This window comes from Achroia grisella, unplaced genomic scaffold (assembly GCF_030625045.1).
Source record: "Achroia grisella isolate CSIRO2021 unplaced genomic scaffold, CSIRO_AGI_Agris_v1 utg558, whole genome shotgun sequence".
NCBI lineage: Eukaryota > Metazoa > Arthropoda > Insecta > Lepidoptera > Pyralidae > Achroia > Achroia grisella.
Genome location: NW_026712938.1, coordinates 2,874,456 through 2,895,035, shown reverse-complemented (window position 1 = coordinate 2,895,035; position 20,580 = coordinate 2,874,456). Strand labels below are relative to the sequence as shown.

The 20,580-nt window shown below is 32.0% G+C and overlaps 1 protein-coding gene across 1 annotated transcript; it reads left to right on the top strand.

Moving 5' to 3' along the window:
- The first annotated feature begins 3,135 nt into the window (after window positions 1-3,135).
- On the top strand, window positions 3,136-20,153 carry LOC131848496 (uncharacterized). The gene is made up of 5 exons (XM_059198384.1): window positions 3,136-3,345; window positions 12,308-12,512; window positions 16,120-16,378; window positions 17,305-17,599; window positions 18,762-20,153. Exons 1-5 carry the CDS (start codon window positions 3,265-3,267, stop codon window positions 19,962-19,964), a joined length of 2,043 nt encoding a protein of 680 aa, XP_059054367.1. The 5' UTR covers window positions 3,136-3,264; the 3' UTR covers window positions 19,965-20,153.
- Window positions 20,154-20,580: the final 427 nt, after the last annotated feature.

Below are 20,580 nucleotides of genomic sequence, written 5' to 3'. Positions count from 1 at the left end.
CCAAAAACTTACGTTTAAAAAGCTTTTAAGAATAAATTCGTATACTGACAACAGCTACCAGTATTACGTAATAGCACACATTTGTAATGTCACCGGGGGATGGTCAGTTCGAAACCACAGTTCGAAAAGATATTAATTATAAATACGAAATTCTTCCACCAACGAACACCATAAGCTCTTACAGAGGTAAGGGGTGGTGCGCTCTTAATTATAGCGATCGTGATATCTGTAGATGTATACGGAAACTAGATTGCTTTGAATCTAAAAATAATAAACTTAAAAGTAAAGCCGAGTGCCGAGGCTTTACTTTTAAGTTAGATCTAAATTAGTAAGATCTAAATCAGTATTCAAAACCAATTTAGATATTTACTAAAAAATATAAAGTGAGTATCTATCTACTATAATATAATAATAGTAAGAATATAGGAGTCAACAGAAATTTAGTTATAATCAAACACTTTACTGTATACTTACGAAATAAGTATATTTATACCTATGTTTTAGTATTTTTATTAAGATACATTTTGTAATAGTCATAAATGCTTTGCTATACAGAGTAATAAATAGTTTAAACATATTTATATTTATTTAGTTTACACAGACCTTACTTCTTAACTCCATCAGAGCTGCAATCTGCATTTATAATATTTATTATCAACTGAGAGACTGGAGGCCTTTTAAAGAATTTATGAAATCCAAGTAATAGTGTGATATCGCCAACACTAACTGATAGATATATATATTATTTCTGACTGATTCTCCAGAGATGGCAACGCTCCAGATTCAGCCTAGTTTGAATTCAAAATATACTAACGAAATAAGCATGTCATTAATTATATTCACCACGTTAACAACTATCCCATAACCCATCCTTAATCTCATGTGTACTAGTAACTTTAATATGGTATAAAATAAAATACTCAAAGAAAAAAGTAATGTCACAGGTATGTACACCAAGTACTAAGACTGCTAGGTAGGTATTATGTAATAGGCAATGGCGATTATAACTGTATATGCTTTCAGTTACAGCCAAAATTCAATAGTACACATTGCCATGCAAACAAATAAAATAAAATGTCGGCCTACATTAGTAGAGCCTAATTAATTTGGCACTCCTTTTAAGCTGACCGTACACCAAAGCTACCACAGCACAGATGGCGTATAGGTAAATTAATTTAACTAAGAATAAACTTTAACAAAGCCACATACTGTGATGGCAGTGGTGCTATTTATCTAAGTACTATATAAAGATGAAACGGAAACGGATCAGTCAGAATCATCGTCAGAATCAAATTCTCCAGGTATCATCGCATTGATGACGTAACGATCATGTACGGGTGGAATCTGTACAGATACCTACCGCAGCCTTTTTTCTGAAATGTGGCAGGTACAAGGTCAAAATTTAATAGCATTAAAAGTATATTTTAGATATGCGTTCACCTCTACACTTCGTTTATAATTATATCCATTTTCCCTCTTGGGTATAACGTAGGTATAATGAAATGAACGCGTAAGTCATTAAATTACTAAAACACTGTTTGAGACGGAAGTAGACAGTTTCGTGTATCACACACGACAAGTACCTAAATAGATCACCTGATGAGACTACGATCAACACAGATGACTTATGGTCCTTGGCGTCGCGCCGAGGACTAATCCTCTTCTTGGTAATTCTTGGCACACGCCCGGAACCCGCGAACGCCTTCACCGCTGCATGTGGAAGTAACCCCAACAAAATCCGCAGAGAATCACAAAGACAACATTTTTCTGAAGACGTTGCTAGCAAACCAACTATACTGTGGCATGTACATAACATCATACCTAGTATGTTACGAGTGCTAACTCTAGTAAACTGGCAATTATAGCTTGGTCATTGTATAAAAGAAGACACAAAGAGGTCCAATCTGAACCACTGCACCCTCTGAGCCCAACATAACAAAAAAATCATAATAAACAATTTTGAAGTTATAAAGGAATAAACTAACCTATATACATATGTAGTACTCGTACATACCTGTGAAAACAATTATATTCCATCTTTTTTTCAAATATAAGTAAAAAAAAAATTATTTCCCCCTATACTTGTTTTACTTGTTTAAATTTTGATACGGTATACCTATTGTAAATAATATTCTAAACAATTGCAATGATTGTTCGTTATAAACTTTGTATGCCATAAATTATATACAAAAATTATCTAAAATCTATTAAGCTATGTACATACTGTATTCTGAATCTATAAATTTACCTCTAATTTTAAGTTTTTAAGTTTCGTGTCAAATTTTGAATCCCAATGTACTTATACCTACGTAATTGTAGATAATATTTTAATTGTGTAAATCATTAGCTTAAGTCGCTGGAAAAAAATAAAATAAAATTGTCTATGGTCTATTTTCTGCAATGTAGGTATCCTAAGTGATAACTAGGACATTAAGATTATATGAGTTTGTAAATTTAGTACCAAATAATTAAAATATTATTAACTTACTATACTAAATAACTATTATTCCTTAAGTCCGAATTTTATCCGAAATTTTCCATCGAGGTAAAATGTAAAATGTTATTTGCATGGCTATCTCACTCTCTACTATTTGAACCGTTAAGCAACTTGCTATGTAAGATGTGTTTGGTTGTAGAGTTCGATGAAGCACTGAAATTACAGGATAAGAGGCATGACATCTCCTCTGGAATGGAAGCATGAGTGGTATGATAGGTTTCACGTATTATCATGATGTTATTGAAGCTGTTCATGTATATAGGTGACGGTTACTACCTATATCACAGAATAGATTATCTGGTGCCTCTATGTTGTTCTTCTGTTCCGTCTTATTTGCCTTCCCAATCACATATAAAATATCTCTACGCCATAGTAATTGAATAAAACCTTATTAAGAAATAGATGTCCCCTGTTTCGAAATTATCCAGCAAAAAAATACTTTACATTTCTGCCTAAATAATGCCTGCGTATTTTTTATTTCAATAAATATTTAATACAGCACGTGTATTTGTTCCTAAATACATTAAAGTTTTACATCCGTTACCTCAAACAATACGCTATAATCATATTGTACTCGTATCACTATGACTGTCCACTGTACTATGTAGTGAGTTCATAACAATCGCAAGAATCAGACGCTTCTATCTAATATAGTGCTGTTTATATGTACAATATTTATATATATACAAAATGTTCTCATAAATATTTTGTGTTAGAAAATTAAGTGCATATGAAACGTGTTGTTTGTGATATAGATATAAAATATCATGATATCATTTTACAGGAGAATAATTCATAAAGTAAAACGATTTAATAATTGTATAAATGTTAAATGGAAAGATAATCTGGTAAGTTTTCATTCCATTTTAATTATTTTTTAACATTATTTATTACATTTTATTAGGTAACTAATTTTATGACTACAACAATACAAGCTTAAGGACGTTGTAAGTAGAGTAATCAGTCTATATGCGTAAAATTATAAAAATTACACACAAGTAAATCGACATAAACAACAATAAATATTTTCATGTATTCAATATAATTTATTATTGCTACAAAAATATTATAGTCATAAAAAGAACGTTTATTTCCATTAATAAATATTACCGAGACAGACTCCATCATCCATTATCATCAAGAACAAATCATAAATAAATATTTATTATTTGGTTTAAAAATCAACATTACAAGAGACTGAAATTTAAAAATATTTCAAATTCCAATTAACCCACGGAAAAAAAAATCTTTTAAAATTTAGGGACTATCGTACAAAATAAAAATACCCTACTAATTACTACTTTACCTCACAAGTGAACAAATTGTCTAGGATAGTATAGGAGCTCTATCTGAGATGGAACATATACCGCCTAATTTGCCAATCTAACATTTTAATCGGCTTAGACACGTTATTAAAATCACAGCAATATCCAAATTGTAGCGGAGATGACTCTAGATGGCTCTGGAACGAATATGAAAACTTTAGGTTATGTATACCACAAAACAAATATACCATACCATGGGTAGGAGGAGCTACTATACATACTATACTATCTACTATATATAGATTTTTTATTTTATTAACTTAAAATTTTCACTTTGACGTACGATTCCGAACATTTTCTTTCTACAAAAGTAGTCCTGATATGTAATTACATACTGATAATTATCAGGACTACTTTTGGATCATCACATATTTTTTTTATTGAGTAATATTTTAGGCATATTTATTTATGGTATAGGTTTATTCCTTTTCTGTTTCGTATAAATCTTAACAAGTTTAAAAAGTTGATATTTTTACGGAACAATATTGTAGTAGCAAAAGTTTCTTAGCAGTCTAGTGGAATTAATAATAATTTATAACCATATACAGGATTTTACTAAACTTAAATTTCCATTCTACATAAGTTATAAATTACTTGTACAAAAAGAACATAAGGTTTAAAAATTATATTGATATTAATAATATGATATCTTATATAAGAAAATATTGTTGTAAACTGTAATATTATGCCTATGTTCTATTATGTGTTTATTGTTTGTTTGAATGGAGAAAATAATAACAACTGCATTATGAAAGAAAAATGCGGTGCAAGCGTCCTCTAGAACGTTTAAACAAACATTACCAGTATCATACCAGTAAGGTGAATTTAATTCACACACGCGATTCTCTCACATACAAATTGTAATAATTGCATTGGTTTTATAAAATGCTATATTTTATAAATTGCTAATTTTTTGATATAATCGTAAATACAAAGATAATCTTCTTCTTATTTTATTTATATTACAGTCCCGTACTAAACTTTCTTTTCTAAGGCTGCTTTTCAATAAAAGTATTATAATAAATCTGTGATTTCTTCTGCTATATAGTTATAGTAATTTAATATTTTTAAAATATTTAACTATTTAAATTTATCATTTAACATAGGCCACTATTGATCACTAACAAGGTAACCATTTTCTTATTTATAAAGCTTACTGTGCTTGTTCATGAACTGGTGAACCTTTCGCAATTAAATGTAACTAGCTGTGACTTCGTCTGTGTGGAATAGTGACCTTGACCAAATAAAGAATAACATAAATTAAACATTTTAAAAATGACATATTTCCATAAAAACTTTCATCCCCTATTTTATTTTAGCCACTTAAGAGTAAATTTTTCACAAATTCTGAATGTCATACTTATTTAATCGAAAGCTGGAAGCTTGAAACTTAGTATGTAGCCTACATACAAAGTTTCAAGCTTTTAGCTTTACAAATGACGATATTTCTATACCTTACATCTTTCAACCCCTTACAACCTTTTTTTATTAATATCTCACCTATGTCCTTTCTAAACAGTCCAGTCTATACTATCTATGTACTATCTGAGTACCAAATTTCATTTAAATGGGTTCCGTAGTTTTGGCGTGAAAGCGCAGCAGACAGGCAGAGTCTCTTTCGCATTTATAATATTAATAATAAGGATTATATATCTTGCGGACATGTCGCTTTGAAATATAGTTACAAAGTATATACCTACATAATTTGTTTTACAAACAAAATTTACACCATGTACACAATTTACTTCTAGAGTAGTTTTTAAGTTTAGAACCTTCTCCTTAATACAATTTATCTTTTTGTCAAATTTCATCAAAATCCGTTCAGCATTGAATCATAAAAAGTAATAAACAGACAGACAAATACACTGTTGCATTTATAAAATATTAACATGGATATCGCAGTTAATTCGGAATACAAAGGTTTATTTTATAACTGCTGTCTGTCTGTTTATTACATTTTTATGATTCAATGCTGAACGGATTTTGATGATTAGACATTTTCATTCATGAAATTTATCAGTATAAACTTTTGCATTCTGAATTAACTGCGTATTATTTGTTAATCTAATACCTCTACTAGATTAACAAATCCGATATATTTATTTTATCATAATTAATGAGAGCAAAGTCAATACTTAGTTAAGCTAGCTACTGTACACCTAGTAGTTCATTATCTTTATAAGGAATTACAAACCGGTGTCACAATATGGACACCAATGGAGAGTGAGGGAAAGGGATTGATAGTAATGTGAACTAATTACTCCATCGCTAACAATGTACCAAGTCAGGTTGACCTCGACGCGGTTCTCTATAGGAACCATCGTAACAAACTCTTGGTGAATTTGTCACGATTCGGGCTAACTGACCTAACGTCATGCTCATCCTATCATCCTCCACTGGTGCATCGACAGCGTCTACCGTTAGAGCAGACGGGAACTCCATTCCATAAACATCCATTAAAAAAATCTGTGGAAGTGATAGATTGAGCTGGAAGACAGGTCAGTTACTACGATGGTTTCTAGGGGAGACCGCGTGCAGTTCCCTCCTTGCCTAAAACATGTTAGTAGTACAACGACACCAATCGCAGCTTGTATGTTTTCTTATGGATGACAGATCTGTGCTATTATACGTTGTCGGATGCAGAGAAAAAAGACAATGACCGCGTCTTCTCCACGCGGTTTTATTCTGAAAATCATTGAGAATATTTTTTAATCTAATCGCCTACCATAACAGAAAATAGGTGTTAGTAATGGTGTTTAGTGTCCCATTTGCGAGTTGCTATTGTGGTGAGAGAATTGGCCAGCTTAGACACTGCGTTACTGTGTTTAGCTGTTTCCATGTGAGCCGCGGGGAGGCTCCTATGTTGCTAATAACTTTCTATCAAGTCAACCTCTACGCAGTCCACCTTGGTCAATACCGTGGTTAATTCGCCACGATGGGCTCACTGACCTGACTTCATCCACATCCAATTATTCTCGACTGACGCCCTACCAGAGTAATCGATCAGTACAGACGAATGCACCATTTTATATTCATCCATTGCAAAAATACACATCCACCACACAAATGTATGTTTGTTGCGCTCCAGTACGTCAGCACTGAAGTACAACTACAGGGCAGGGCGGCGATAACTACATAATATAATATGTTTATTTTTTAAACAAAAACAACGTAATCAACATAGTGAAACGATATGATAACAAAATTATTAGTCATTAATTAAATCTTTATTTTAAAGGAAAAACTGCTTGTGATTTTTTTACCTACTACAAATATTTATTTATTAATTCATAAGAATAATTATTATGTTGATTTTAAAAGTACAAAATTAAATCATCTAAATCTAAAACTACAATGTCATAATAATAACAATACCAATAACAATAATAATAAATACATATATAGGTCTGAATATGTCCTTATCAAATTGTAATTAAAAAGACATCTTGTTAACATAACTTATTATTGATTAAGTGAGGATTATTTTGTAATATTAAATTGTAATTATATGTAGATTGTATTGTATTTGAAGGCATTAATTTTCAACCGACCAATCTCTTTGCCATGAGTTATCTTATCTAATTGTACCATAACGAATTGTTTTTGTAATTAAAAATATTTATATCCGTAAAACAAAACTCAATCTAATACAAAGTAGGAGTCGGAGGGAAAGGGGATTGTTAGCAATATACCATGTCAGGGTGACCTCCACGCGGTTCTTCCTGAAAAGTATCGCGACAAATTCCTGGTGAATTTGTCACGATGGGGTATCTGACCTGATGCTCATCATATCATCCGCCAGCATAAACCGTTAGTGCAAGCTGGTGCACCATTCCATTATCATCTATAAAAAAAATACAAAGTCGTCTGCGTGGGTACCTCTGTAGGCGTTATTTATGTTTCGAAAGATGAGATATGATGTGATATTACATGTACGTCGTATAGGGTACAGGGTACATAATGTACCCTGGGTACAGACATGAGATTTCTCCGAAATGACAAGACATGATGGGTACCACGCACAACAGATGATGTGTGACGTGTTGTCCATGTTGCTGTTCATTTATATTGGCGACGGTTGCCACTTACGAATACCATCAAATGGGCCGTCAACTTGTTTGCCAATACACATAAAAACCGAATCCTTTCAGTTAGTAACAGTGGAGGTAATCAGAGGTAGTTTCAGACAAAGAGAATCCTTTTGTATGCAGGGCAGTAAATTGTTTTATTTGAATTTTTGAAGGGGCACAGGCATTTCTTACTTCTAAGTTTTCATATGAAAATGTTTAGGTTCTTATATTTATTTACATTGTTTTATGAGTAATCGTGCTTGATAGTGAAACTGATGAAACTATTTAATAACGAAAGAGTAAAAAAAGGGATTTTCTAGCACGTGTATATTTAGTCCACTGTTTAGCATGTCTCTTTAGTTTGTGGTATTATATGCTCTGACTATTAAACTACATATTGAAATAGTATGAAAGTAATTATTTTAAACTCTTACCTATAACGACGCATCCGTTATCAATCAATTGATTGATTGGTATAAAAGTAGGCTTTAATACTTATATGCTTCTTCATCCCAAATATTCATATTCTAGATTAAGTCAACGACAAGATTAATGTTATCAATATTACGGCATTATGTGAACATTGATTTATCAGTTGCAAGCAAATTCCTTTTACGTTTTTAATATTAATGTGGAAGTAGGAAAAACATCACTCTTGCATGCATTAACAAATCAGTGTAAATATAAGCAATATTGATAAGAATAATCTTCTAGTTGATTAATCTTGAACAGTAATAAGTCCCTAAACAATAAAATATCTATCATGTATTACGATCAACATCCATCGTAACACATGATTGATCTTTTAATAATAGATAACGTCTAGCAAAGTTTATTTAAAACTTTATTTCCATATTTTCATCATTGCCTTGCCTTTATCCCATTATTTGGGGTCGGCGCAGTATGTCATTCTCTTCCACTGCTCTCTATCAGTCGTCATATCTAAACATACTCTTCTTTTATTCATATCATCTTTCACACAATCCATCCATCTTTTCTTAGGGCGTCCCCTCCCTTTACATCCATCCACATTCATATTATACACTTTCCATAAGACATGGTCCTCATTCCTCCGCATAACATGCCCATACCAGCTCAATCTGTTACCTCGCAACTTTTCTATAACCGGCGCAACTTTGAAACTTCCTCGTATATACTCATTCCTTATTCTGTCATTCCTGGTAACCCCACATCATCAGTATCATCTTGTAACTGAATATATATCGGATGTTAATTAATTTAATTGGAATGATTATTCATTCATTTGAGGAAAATACATTATGGTGACAATGTATTATGGGTAGAGATGAAAATAAAAACTATGGAAAATCTACACAACCCCATTGAATTAGATTGATTTTTATCGATAGATACTTAGGATGTCAACAGGGAAGCAGTTTAAACTACTATAACCATTTATAATAATGACCAGGCTAATTCACACAGTGACATCTAGTTCCAAGCTAAGCAGAGCTTGTGGTTTTTGTAAACACATACATAATATACATAGAAAACACCTAGATGCAAACAATCATACTCATGAATACGAATGTTTGCATGGTACGAGGAATCGAACCCTGGTCCTGACCATTGAACCTAAAGCGGTGTACTAAACGGCTACTGGTCTTTGCTAACTATTTTCCTAAATATGTAATACTTTACATCAAGTAGACGAGTTATAGACTAGCTATATAGTTGATGTAGTTTATATGTGATAGTGTCAGCTGAGCTCTAGCCTTTGCGGCCCCCCAAAGGCCTGACTGGCCTGGCATGGCCGCTAGCGTAGACTATGCTACCTACTACCTAGTAGGTGGCAGCTAGCTAGCTAGCTGGCAGGAAGCTCGTAGTGGCGAGTGGAAATAGCAGTCCAAACCCGCGGAAGGACTTATGGAGCGTATAACTGCAATTCAATTCACTTTTTTTAAATATTCAATAACAAGCTCATATGTCCTACATATTTAAATCGAATCCGAGCATTTTTACATTTTACACGTCCACTGATTGGCGATTCGAAGATATCCCAAACAAGCAATTTGCTCCTAAATCCCGGCATTTATAAAAATATTCTAGGTACTTAAAAATTACAAACAAATGACAACTGACAACCGCTAATTAAAACATTTTAATGATAACATAACCAATATTGAGTGATTTGTGACGAGTGAAAATACATATAATCATATAGTAGTAGATGTAATTATATATTTTATTTTCAGTGATGACAGCTTTTGCCTCAGTAGTGCGTAAATAAATAAAATCATTTTAAAATATAATATATAAATGTCATCTCATTTGTATGTGTGTCAAAGGAAGTTTCGTTAATCAACAACCAAGTTTCCTGTATCTACACTAAATAAAATAATTTATTGTAGTTATCTGATATTATAAGCTCTAACTTGTTTTCTTAGTTACTGCCTAAATTAGACTTTCCACAAAGTAATCTGCGCGGTTATCTTTATCTCAATTAATAGAATCGCCAAGCAGCATGCTTTAGAAGCCATATGGTAATAAGATAGTGAAATTACAAGGTACGAAGACATGACACCACATTCCTCCAAAATAGCAGTGCATGAGGAGTCATAGGTGTCATAGATGATATCCGTGGTAAGTACACAGGCGACGCACACTGGGTTCAAAATTAAAGAAGGAACATCGATTATTTAAAATTATTAAACGTTTAAGTAAATATGCCAATCGATTTGCCAATTGTTTCCTAAAACTAATATTTGTATAGATAAAAAACCATTTCTGCTTTTCTTATAATGAACGCGTCAAATGACCGTCAATTTCTTTAAGGGCTTAGTCGAACCCGCTTTGAAACGACATTAGTTTTAATCTATCGCTGTTTTTCTATGATTCCATACCTATGATCCGATATACATACGATCGCGTGCATAACAATGCACAAAGGCTACTTTTTAACACGAAAAAAGGGATCAAAGGTTGTATGGAAGTATCGTCATTTTTAAAGATAGAGCTTGTAACTTATATTTTAGGCTGTTGATTAAATATAAATAAACATGACATTCAGAGTTTGTAAAAACTTTACCCTTAGGGGAGGAAACTTTTTATTTTGCTTAAATGAAATATAAAGAAATGAGATAATACATATATATGCAATACATATATATATATATATATATATATATAGTACGTTATAGATAGATGACGTCATCAACAATGTGACTCGTATGATTAAATATAATAATAAATAAAATTCCGCAATTAAAACATGAAATCAATCAATATATGAATATTTATAGATTTATTTTTATCTATTCTACTTTACATAAAGCATTTTTGTGACAAATATATAAATTAGTACTTAGCTAATTAATAATGTCAATGCCACTAAGAGCTTAAATATCTACTCGTAACTACCATAGTGACGCATTCGATTTTACAGTCTCATAATCCTCACAGATAAAAGGGATTATATGTTTTTGTTTATTCGCCTTCCTGTAGAATTAATTAATATTGTGTTATTTCAAAGATATGAGATTGCTATGATTAATGAAGAATAAATACATATAGATATACGTGCCTATAATTGATATAATAATATTAATACACAAAGCACCACTAACAACTCTATCGGCAGTGCTGGTCCAACTCCGGACTGTGACTGATATTGTGCGAATTAGATACGAACGTCGACCAAATAATAAATACAAAGTAAAAAATAGAAACGCTCAATATGTTGCCCATATCTATAAATTTAAAAGTACCCCGTAGACCTAAAAAAAATAAATTACTAATAAAAAATTTGGTAATTGAAAGGACATACAAACTGATTACTGGATGGTAAGCTGGAACCGTAAACATCAAGTTATCATGTGATAACCATGGTATGCTCATTGCCTTACCATTAATCTTTGATACGGACTTACAATTCCCCTGGTGTTGCGGGTGCTCATGGGCGACTGTAACCGGGTACCATTAGGTGAACCGCAAACACGTGTGTCTCTTGTGCTGCAAAAAATCTTGATAACTACGATGGCATCCCACTTATCCTGTAACTCACTATCCTAATCACACTCCAGAACCGAAAGACAAGTTATAAAGCAAACTGCTTACCGGCTGAAAAGTACCTGGGTAGGTAACTTTTTTGAGCATTCATAAATGTTATATTGTGCATCAGACAGTGATACCCACATTGTCCTATGATGCATAAGTGCAACGACCGCTGATCTAGAATATTTAATCGGTGCATAATAAATAATAATAATAATAACAATCCAGGACAATTCACACACGACACGATACACGACTTCACACGGCGCCATCTAGTCTCAGGCCACCCAGCTTGTGTTATGTGTAATAGACTACTGATAGAAATACTTAAATACATATTTTTTAGTAAATAGCAGCTAACTGTCGTGGAATTCAGTAAAATGATTATTCTCTCATTTCAGAATCATCATTGTATCAACTGGCTCTACAAAATGAGAGTGTCAAAAACAACCACGACCGCACTGATCACGTCATGGATAATACTCTCAATGTTTTATTATAACATCTACAACTTAATATCTTACAATAATACTCTAAAAAATAAGTTTTATGATATGCAAATTGATAATAATAGATCTAGTCATCAGTTCGTAAATGTTAATAACAGTAAGTATATTTGATATTTTTTAAACTTTGATAATACTCGTACTCTTTCTGTCTGCAGTTATAAATGTTTATTCATCACTGCAGATAACGATCAATTATGTAGTCATCTATATAACATATATTATCCTTACAGATAATAAAATCGTAAAATAGGGACGAGACGACGACTCTGTCTGATTGTATTATGCTTTTACCAGCCAGGAGGAATAAGAATAAAATTCTCATATTTGTAAGAAAACTCGTCTGAAACGGCTTGACCGAATCTTATGACATTTTGTGTGTATATAGAGGAGGTATAAGAATAGGACGTAAACTATTTTTCATCTTTTCTCTATTTTCCCTATGTGATAATGTGATAATGATGATCACCCCAATATATAAATTTTATGTTTTAGCATAAAAAATAGATATAAGCTTAAATGTTTCACCCTTTTACCATTAACTTCTTTTTTAATAGCTATATGGCTTTTAAAAAACACAGTTAGATTATGGTAAAACCGCCGAGAGTAGAAAATTGTTAAAATAGTAGGTAATAATAAGAATATAAGTAGGTACTTTAACAAATTTCCACTCTCGGCGGTCGGTAACTGATTAATTTATATGGCAAACCACGTTTACTTAGATTAGTTATTATATGTATATGGGTTAAAATATATACGTCAAAAAATTATTTTTTATTTTTTATGACCGAATTTTGACCACAGGGCGAGAGTTATTCTTGATTTATCATCAATAGATGGCGTCTTCAAATACACAACCTGTATGCGCACGAAGTCGTGGGCTCCGCTAGTATGTAATAAAATGAGACAAGAAATTCTTATTGGTACATTCGTATATACTCATAAATAACTATAAATATTTATTCTTTTCTATTTTATTGTCAATTAGGATAAGTATTATGTACATATATACATACACACATTTATATGTACTTATGTACATATATACTTAAATAAATAGATTTTTTTAAATTGTGTATATAGTATGGTGGATGTGTCTGCACTAACGTTATATTGTAGTGGGACGCTAGTGGAAGATGATAGGATGATCATAATGCCTGGTCAGTTGGCCGACCGTTGCGAATACAATAGCAATTAACCGCGACGGTTTCCACAGAAAAGCTCGAGAGATCTGAAATAATACATTGCTAGCAAAGGACAAATAACAAACAACCACGTCTCTCCCGGTATGTAGGATTCCTTTTATTATCTAAGTACCTATACAGTAATCACTGAATGACTGAAATATTCACTGAAACTAGTGAAAACACGTTCGCGGGGTAAACTAATAGTTTGTGTTATATAAATGTATATATTCTGTTTTTGATTATTTACTTCATTATATGACAAAAATATGGGATAATAGGTAGGTACGATTAAGATATAAGATTAAGCGATTTGAATTTTATTATTAAAATTAGCTGTACCCGCGACTTCGGCCGCGTAAAATTGTGACTTAGACCAAAAAATATTTAACGACCTAACGCAATAAAAGCCAAATGAAAAAGTTTCATCCTTTTCGCTTCAAAAATTATGACACTTCCATACATAGCTATCATACATAACACAATCAACCCCTTATAACTCTTTTTCTAAATATATATTTAACAAATGGGCTAAAAATTAAACTTCAAGCTTCTAGTTTTAAAAATGACAATATTTCCATATGAATATTTAACTCTCCTTTAAATTCTTTACAACCCATTTTTCTTTATTTATATTTAACAACAATCAACAGCCTAAAAATCAGTTTCAGGCTTTGAAAATGGCAATACAACCTTGCACCTACCCTTTCAATCTCCTTACAATCCTTCTCCATATTAAAAAGTACCTATATCTATTCTCAGGGTCTAGATTGTGTGTTCCAAATTTCATTTAAATCGATTCAGTAGTTTTGGCGTGTAAGCGAGATCGAGAGTTGTATGTAATAAATAAAACCAATAAAGCCAATGAAAAAATCATTCTAGCTTAAAAAGTCATGATTTTACATAAAACTTTGATCCCTTATTATATTTTACCCCCTTGAGGGTAAAATTGTTACAAACTGTGAATGTATTTAATCACCAACCTAAAATATGAGTCTGAAGCTTCTAGTATTAAAAATGATGATTCTTACGTACAACATTGCATGTACCCTTCCCCTTACAAACTATCCCTCGCATTCAATGATGTTACCCATTTAAGGGTATTTTTTACAAACTTTAAATGTCATATTCATTTATATTTAAACAACAGCCTTAAAAAGAAGTTTCAAGCTTTTGGCTTCAAAAAAGACGAATTTACATAAAAACTTACATCCCCTATTTTATTTTACCCCCATAAGGATAACATTTTTATAAACTTTGATGGCCTATTTATTTATATGTATTCAACAGCCTAAAAAATCAGTTTCTAGCTTCAAAAATGACAGATTTACATAAAAACTTTCACCCCGTATTTTATTTTACACCCCTAATGTTAATTTTTTTACAAACTTAGAATGTCATATTTACTTATATTTAATAAACAGCCTCAGAAATAAGTTTCAAGCTTCTAGCTTCAACAATGACGCATTTACATAAAAAAATAATATCCCCTAATTTATTTAAGGGTAAGGGTAACATTTTTTAAAACTTTATATGTCATATTCATTTATATTTAATTAGCAGCGTCAAAAATAAGTTTCAAGCCTCTAGTTGCAAAAATGACGATTCTTCCATACAATCGTTCAACCCCTTACAACCCTTTTTCGCAATAAAAAGTAACCTATGTCCTTTTTCAGGGTCTAGACTATCTGTGTACCAAATTTCATTTAAATTGGTTCAGTAGTTTTGGCGTGAAAGCGAGACAGAGAGACAGACAGACAGAGTTACTTTCGCATTTATAATATTAGTAAGGATTTAATAAACTTGTACTGTAATATGAACGGAATTTTGTATACATTATTACTAATAAGTTAATAATAGATATTGTCAAATATAGTAAATGAAATGTCTTGTTAAACGCTAGCTATAATTATAGTAGGTATATTAAGTACCTACTTATGCCGGAACTAAAGTTGAAGTTTTATTAAATGTTCCTATATCATATCAAAATACACATTAAAAGATAAAAAAGTTTATTTTTTATAATCCCATTATTATCTTGGATCAAATCAAAAAAAATATATAAAGTTATTAATTCGTCATTCGTGACGCTTTTAAGTAGCTACGTATATAGATATATAACGCATAACTTTCTATAATGATGAAATGATTGATATTAAAATTTATAAAAAGATATGACTTTATATAATTGGAGGCTTATTTAATTATTTAAACAGTTATTAGCGTAACTTTATTAGCTTTTGTGAAAAATGATACTTTCTCGTTGTATTTAAGTCACAGTCGCCTCATAATTTAGTCAAAGACCATATGCGCTGCACCATATACTATATACTATGTGTAAAGTGGATTTTACTGTATCTACCTAGGTTTCAGAGAAAATTGATGTCGCTTATAATTTCAGTTTGACTACATAATAATCTAGAACCTACTTATACTATTTAGCCAGATTATTTACCTACTAAGCATCTTTCTTGTCTATTAAATAGTATAGTCAATCATTTTTTTATTGCCTTAATTTTTCAGATCCCCAAGATATACTGTTAAACACACCCGGATGTTATATACCAAACTATGGGAAAAAAATAATATTTAAAGAAGCAGATTACCGTAGCAGTAAATGCGGCCCCAGAGCAGTGTCCATAAAGAAGGTATCTGATGACGAGATTGTATTCTTAATAGATAAAAGCAAATTAAATACTTACACGAAGAACAAACATTATTCTTGTTGTTATAAATTCGTCAGTAGATCTACAGATCCTGGAGTAAGCGACGTGAAAATCACGTAAGTTTTAAACGATTCCATAGATGAATAGAATTCAATTTTACAAGTTGCTCTGATAATATATTGAGGCAATCTCGAAGGGGTACCTAAATGGAATAATTCCCGCTAATATCTATGACTTCTGTATTGCCAGAGTCTAATAAAAAGAAGTACTAGTACAAGCAGCAACAAATTCATTACCATATATTGTAAACAGCTACACCAATAGGCTGGTCAACAAACTAGGTCGACGTTTCACCTAATTATATATGTAAGTAAATATTTCATAAAAAAAATATACCTATTTAATGAAATAATATTGGAAATATATTAATATTTATTTATTATGATAAACACGTGCATGTGGGGATGGAAATATGTCTGTAACGAATTTGTATTGGGTGGAAAATCAAACCAAATTCGTTTTAGTGTAAGCAGTACCTAGGTACTATAATATACTAGGTGACCCGACAGACGTCCTGTCTTAACTATGAATTCGCATTGGGACCTATCAATAATAAAATAAATATCCGCGCTACCTTTTTAATTTTTTCTTTTATAAGAACCTTCAATTGCAATAACAATCACAATAAACAAAAGAATCAGCGAAATCGGTCCACGTGATACTGTTACCAAGTAAATTAAGGATTAATTTTATATATATACATTATATAATATATTTGTGTATACATGGTATAGACAAATATCTTTTCTTTCCCCTTGGCATAGATACAATTTGAAAGTAGGTAGGTACCTACATATTACAACAGTTCTATAAATAAATAATTGAAAATATTTTATTGTAAACGTGGAGCACAAAATGGGTCTAATTATGTTCTTATGTAAAAATTGATTGAGCCTTTTCAGCGCTAAGATGTAACAAACTGAATATATATATTTTAGAAAATTATAAATTTGTCTAAATACATTATATATATTTCGAACAGATATACATCGTGTGTTACATTCAACAATGGAACAACAATAAAATTAAATGAGGAAGTCATTACGGTAACTTGTGGCGTCAGCCCTGACAAAAAGTTCAAAGTTATTTATGAAGATGCTTACATGTTGATAAAGAAGAAAAACAGCAGCAATCATGAAGAAAACAATAATAAGTCCTGGAATGTACTACTATTGGGCATGGACACGATGTCGCGAGCTAGGGCTTACTACAATTTGCCTTTTACTATGGAATACTTTCAACGACAGGACTGGCTAGACTACAGGGGTTATCATAAGGTATACTCACTTTTTTAATTGGAGGTTAAGTTTGATTGGTGTACTTACCGTTACCTCTAGTTAACAACTATTTGCGCTGGCGGGGCACCAGTCGTCTCTTATCTCATCCTAAGAATATATCAGGTCGGTTGGCCTACTGTGGCGTTTTTACCAAGAATTAAAACAAGGGTTACAACTAGTCCCCAACATCCTTTTTATTAACAATTCCAAGCGCCATAAGGAAATTAAAGTTAGTTTGAAATAAAATCTGGAATTTTGGCCTTTAGTTTAAAATTAAGAAGTAAGTGTCAGAGTCACATAAAAGTCGGTAGCATTTTACTGTAAGGGGTAATAGGGAATGAAAGTTAAATTCCATATAAATGCATTCTTTTGAGTAATATCTATAAAAATGTCATGTACATATTTTCAGTATTATTTGGAAACTCTGCAACTAGCTTGTATTGGAGAGTACATATTTGAGTATATATGTCTTCTGTAAATGTGTTTGTCATAATTCTTCCTAAACGGCTGGACAAAGTTGGACATAATTAAGTGTACATTTCAAAGCATTCCTGCATGTTTGGAAAATATAATTGCACTGGTATATGGTGCTGTTTTACTGATCAGGTCGACATCTGCTGGGTCAGCTATTATACCTATATATTGATATTCATTTATGCCTAATATCGTCAATTTAGTAGATAGGTACAGATAGTGGCCACACTCAGGTATTATAACGATAATCTGTAATCGAATGATTACTTTGACAAGTGCCCTGATTACTGAGTAGTGCCTATGACGAAGGGAGGAGATTACCTATTATTTGGAAACTCTCCATTACGTCATGACATTATTAAAAATTAGGCAATTATGTAATAATAAATATTTATAAAATGTACTATGATCGTATATAATATATTTCGTTACAACAAAAAAAAACAGTCAAATGGAGAAAGTTTTCTTTACACTCGTTGATAAATAAGTATTTAACAAATTCGCTCTCAAGTAACAGCGATTATATTTGTGAATTTAGTTATTAAATATAATAAATTATGTGTACCTAAAACTTTATCCTCATTCAAGTAGTAGGTAGGTATATAATGTTGTACTCATAACTTTGTCTCATGTCTAAAATTTAATTCTTGATAGTAAATCAATCAATTTATCAAAAACAATATTTCAGGTGGGTTTCAATACATATCCGAATGTAATGTCCTTATTAACCGGGAATAAAGTAGAAAAAATGTACAGAAAGTGCAAACCGAACATGAATCATTGCAACGACCATATAATCTGGACAAAATTTAAAAACGCTGGCTTTAAAACGGCATATGGTGAAGACAATTTATCACTTCCCGATACATTCTACAATTATGGCGGCTTTGAAAGCGTACCGACTGACCACTACATGCGACCCTTATTCTTAACCGGAGAAACATCTAAGGGCAATGTTGTATGCACCAAGAAAATGCCTTCTGGCAAACATATACTAGATTATGCCCATCAATTTATGCATGCCTATCAGGATGAAAATTTCTTTGGTTTCTTTTGGATAAATTCCTACAGCCATAATCTAGTGGACATTCCTGGTCTGTTAGACAAACACTTAGTCAATTTATTTGAAAACGTATCCGATACAGTTTTGAACAACACTTTCATTATATTCTTAAGTGACCACGGTATTAGGTACGGTGAAATGAGGTATCAAATGGAGTCGTATTACGAGGAACGTTTACCTATGTTTTTTGTATGGGTTCCATATGAGTTTAGGGAACGCCATAAGGAGAAATATAACAATCTCCAGTTGAACCAATATCGCCTAACAACACCGTACGACTTACATGCAACTTTTTGGGAAATATTAAAGATGACCAATGACTCGATAGACATAACTAAGCCCGCGGCATGTCCCGAATGTACTAGTATATTTGAAGAAAAACCACCCCATCGTACATGTGCGGATGCAGCAATCGACAAAAAATGGTGCGGCTGTCACAATTTGGTTCCGGTGGACACAAAAGACGTCGATGTCCACAACAGCTTACAATTAACAATTTCACACATACAAAATATATCGCAAAATGTTAAAACTAAAGACTGTATGAAGTGCAGTGAATTTACATTGAAAACAGTGCTGAGAAGTCATTCATACATTGACAGTGCTTATAACAAAAAGTATTATGTAGTGGCGTTTCTACTATCGCCTGGTGACGTAGGGTACGAGGCTACTGTAGAAAAAGACAACGCTGTGCTTACAGAACTGCAGCCTACAACAACAATAACCCAATACAACACCAGGGGAAATTGTGTCATAAAACCTAATGACCGATCGTACTGTGTATGTGAAAAGGTTCCAAAATGTTTTAAAAAGCACAAAACAAAATAGTTTGTTATATTTAGATTTAATTATAATTACTTAGTGTATAATATAAACGGTTTTGTCATTTCGAACCCTGCTCGACTTATCTATAGCCATTATCACACTGAATAGGCGTCCTACTAACTTAATAAATCTGAAAGTGTGTACAGATGTTTGGACGTTTGTTACTTTATTCACTCTTAAACGGCTGGATTTTAATCAAAGTTACAAGTGTAGACTATGTCACTTTTTAAAAACACGGAAATTTCTATATTTACTAATATATTTGGCCTGTGGCCTACAGTTAATAATAGTTATAACAGTTATCGTGCTACCTTCTGAAGTTTTTTTTAATTATTATGGCTTGCCAAATTATAATAATATAATAATAGTCTCGGGACGTTTCACACAGCACCACTAGACCCAAGTTAAGCTAGCTAAACCTTGTGTTATGGGTATTACATTACTGATACAAATACATCGATATTTACTTTTCGTAAATACATATTATACATATAAAACAGCCAGACCGATATAAACAATCAGACTCATGAATACAAATGTTTGTGCCGTACATCCGATTCGAGGAATCGAACGTGCGACCATCGGATGTAAGGCGGTGTGCGGAACCGATAGACCACCG

What these genes read in the sequence shown, in the direction of transcription:
- LOC131848496 (XM_059198384.1), top strand. Translation starts at nt 3,265, where the DNA reads ATGATATCATTTTACAGGAGAATAATTCATAAAGTAAAACGATTTAAT. An exon ending in GTTCGTAAATGTTAATAACA is followed by an intron (nt 12,513 to 16,119) that starts GTAAGTATATTT and finishes TTAATTTTTCAG; the next exon opens with ATCCCCAAGATATACTGTTA. An exon ending in GTAAGCGACGTGAAAATCAC is followed by an intron (nt 16,379 to 17,304) that starts GTAAGTTTTAAA and finishes TATTTCGAACAG; the next exon opens with ATATACATCGTGTGTTACAT.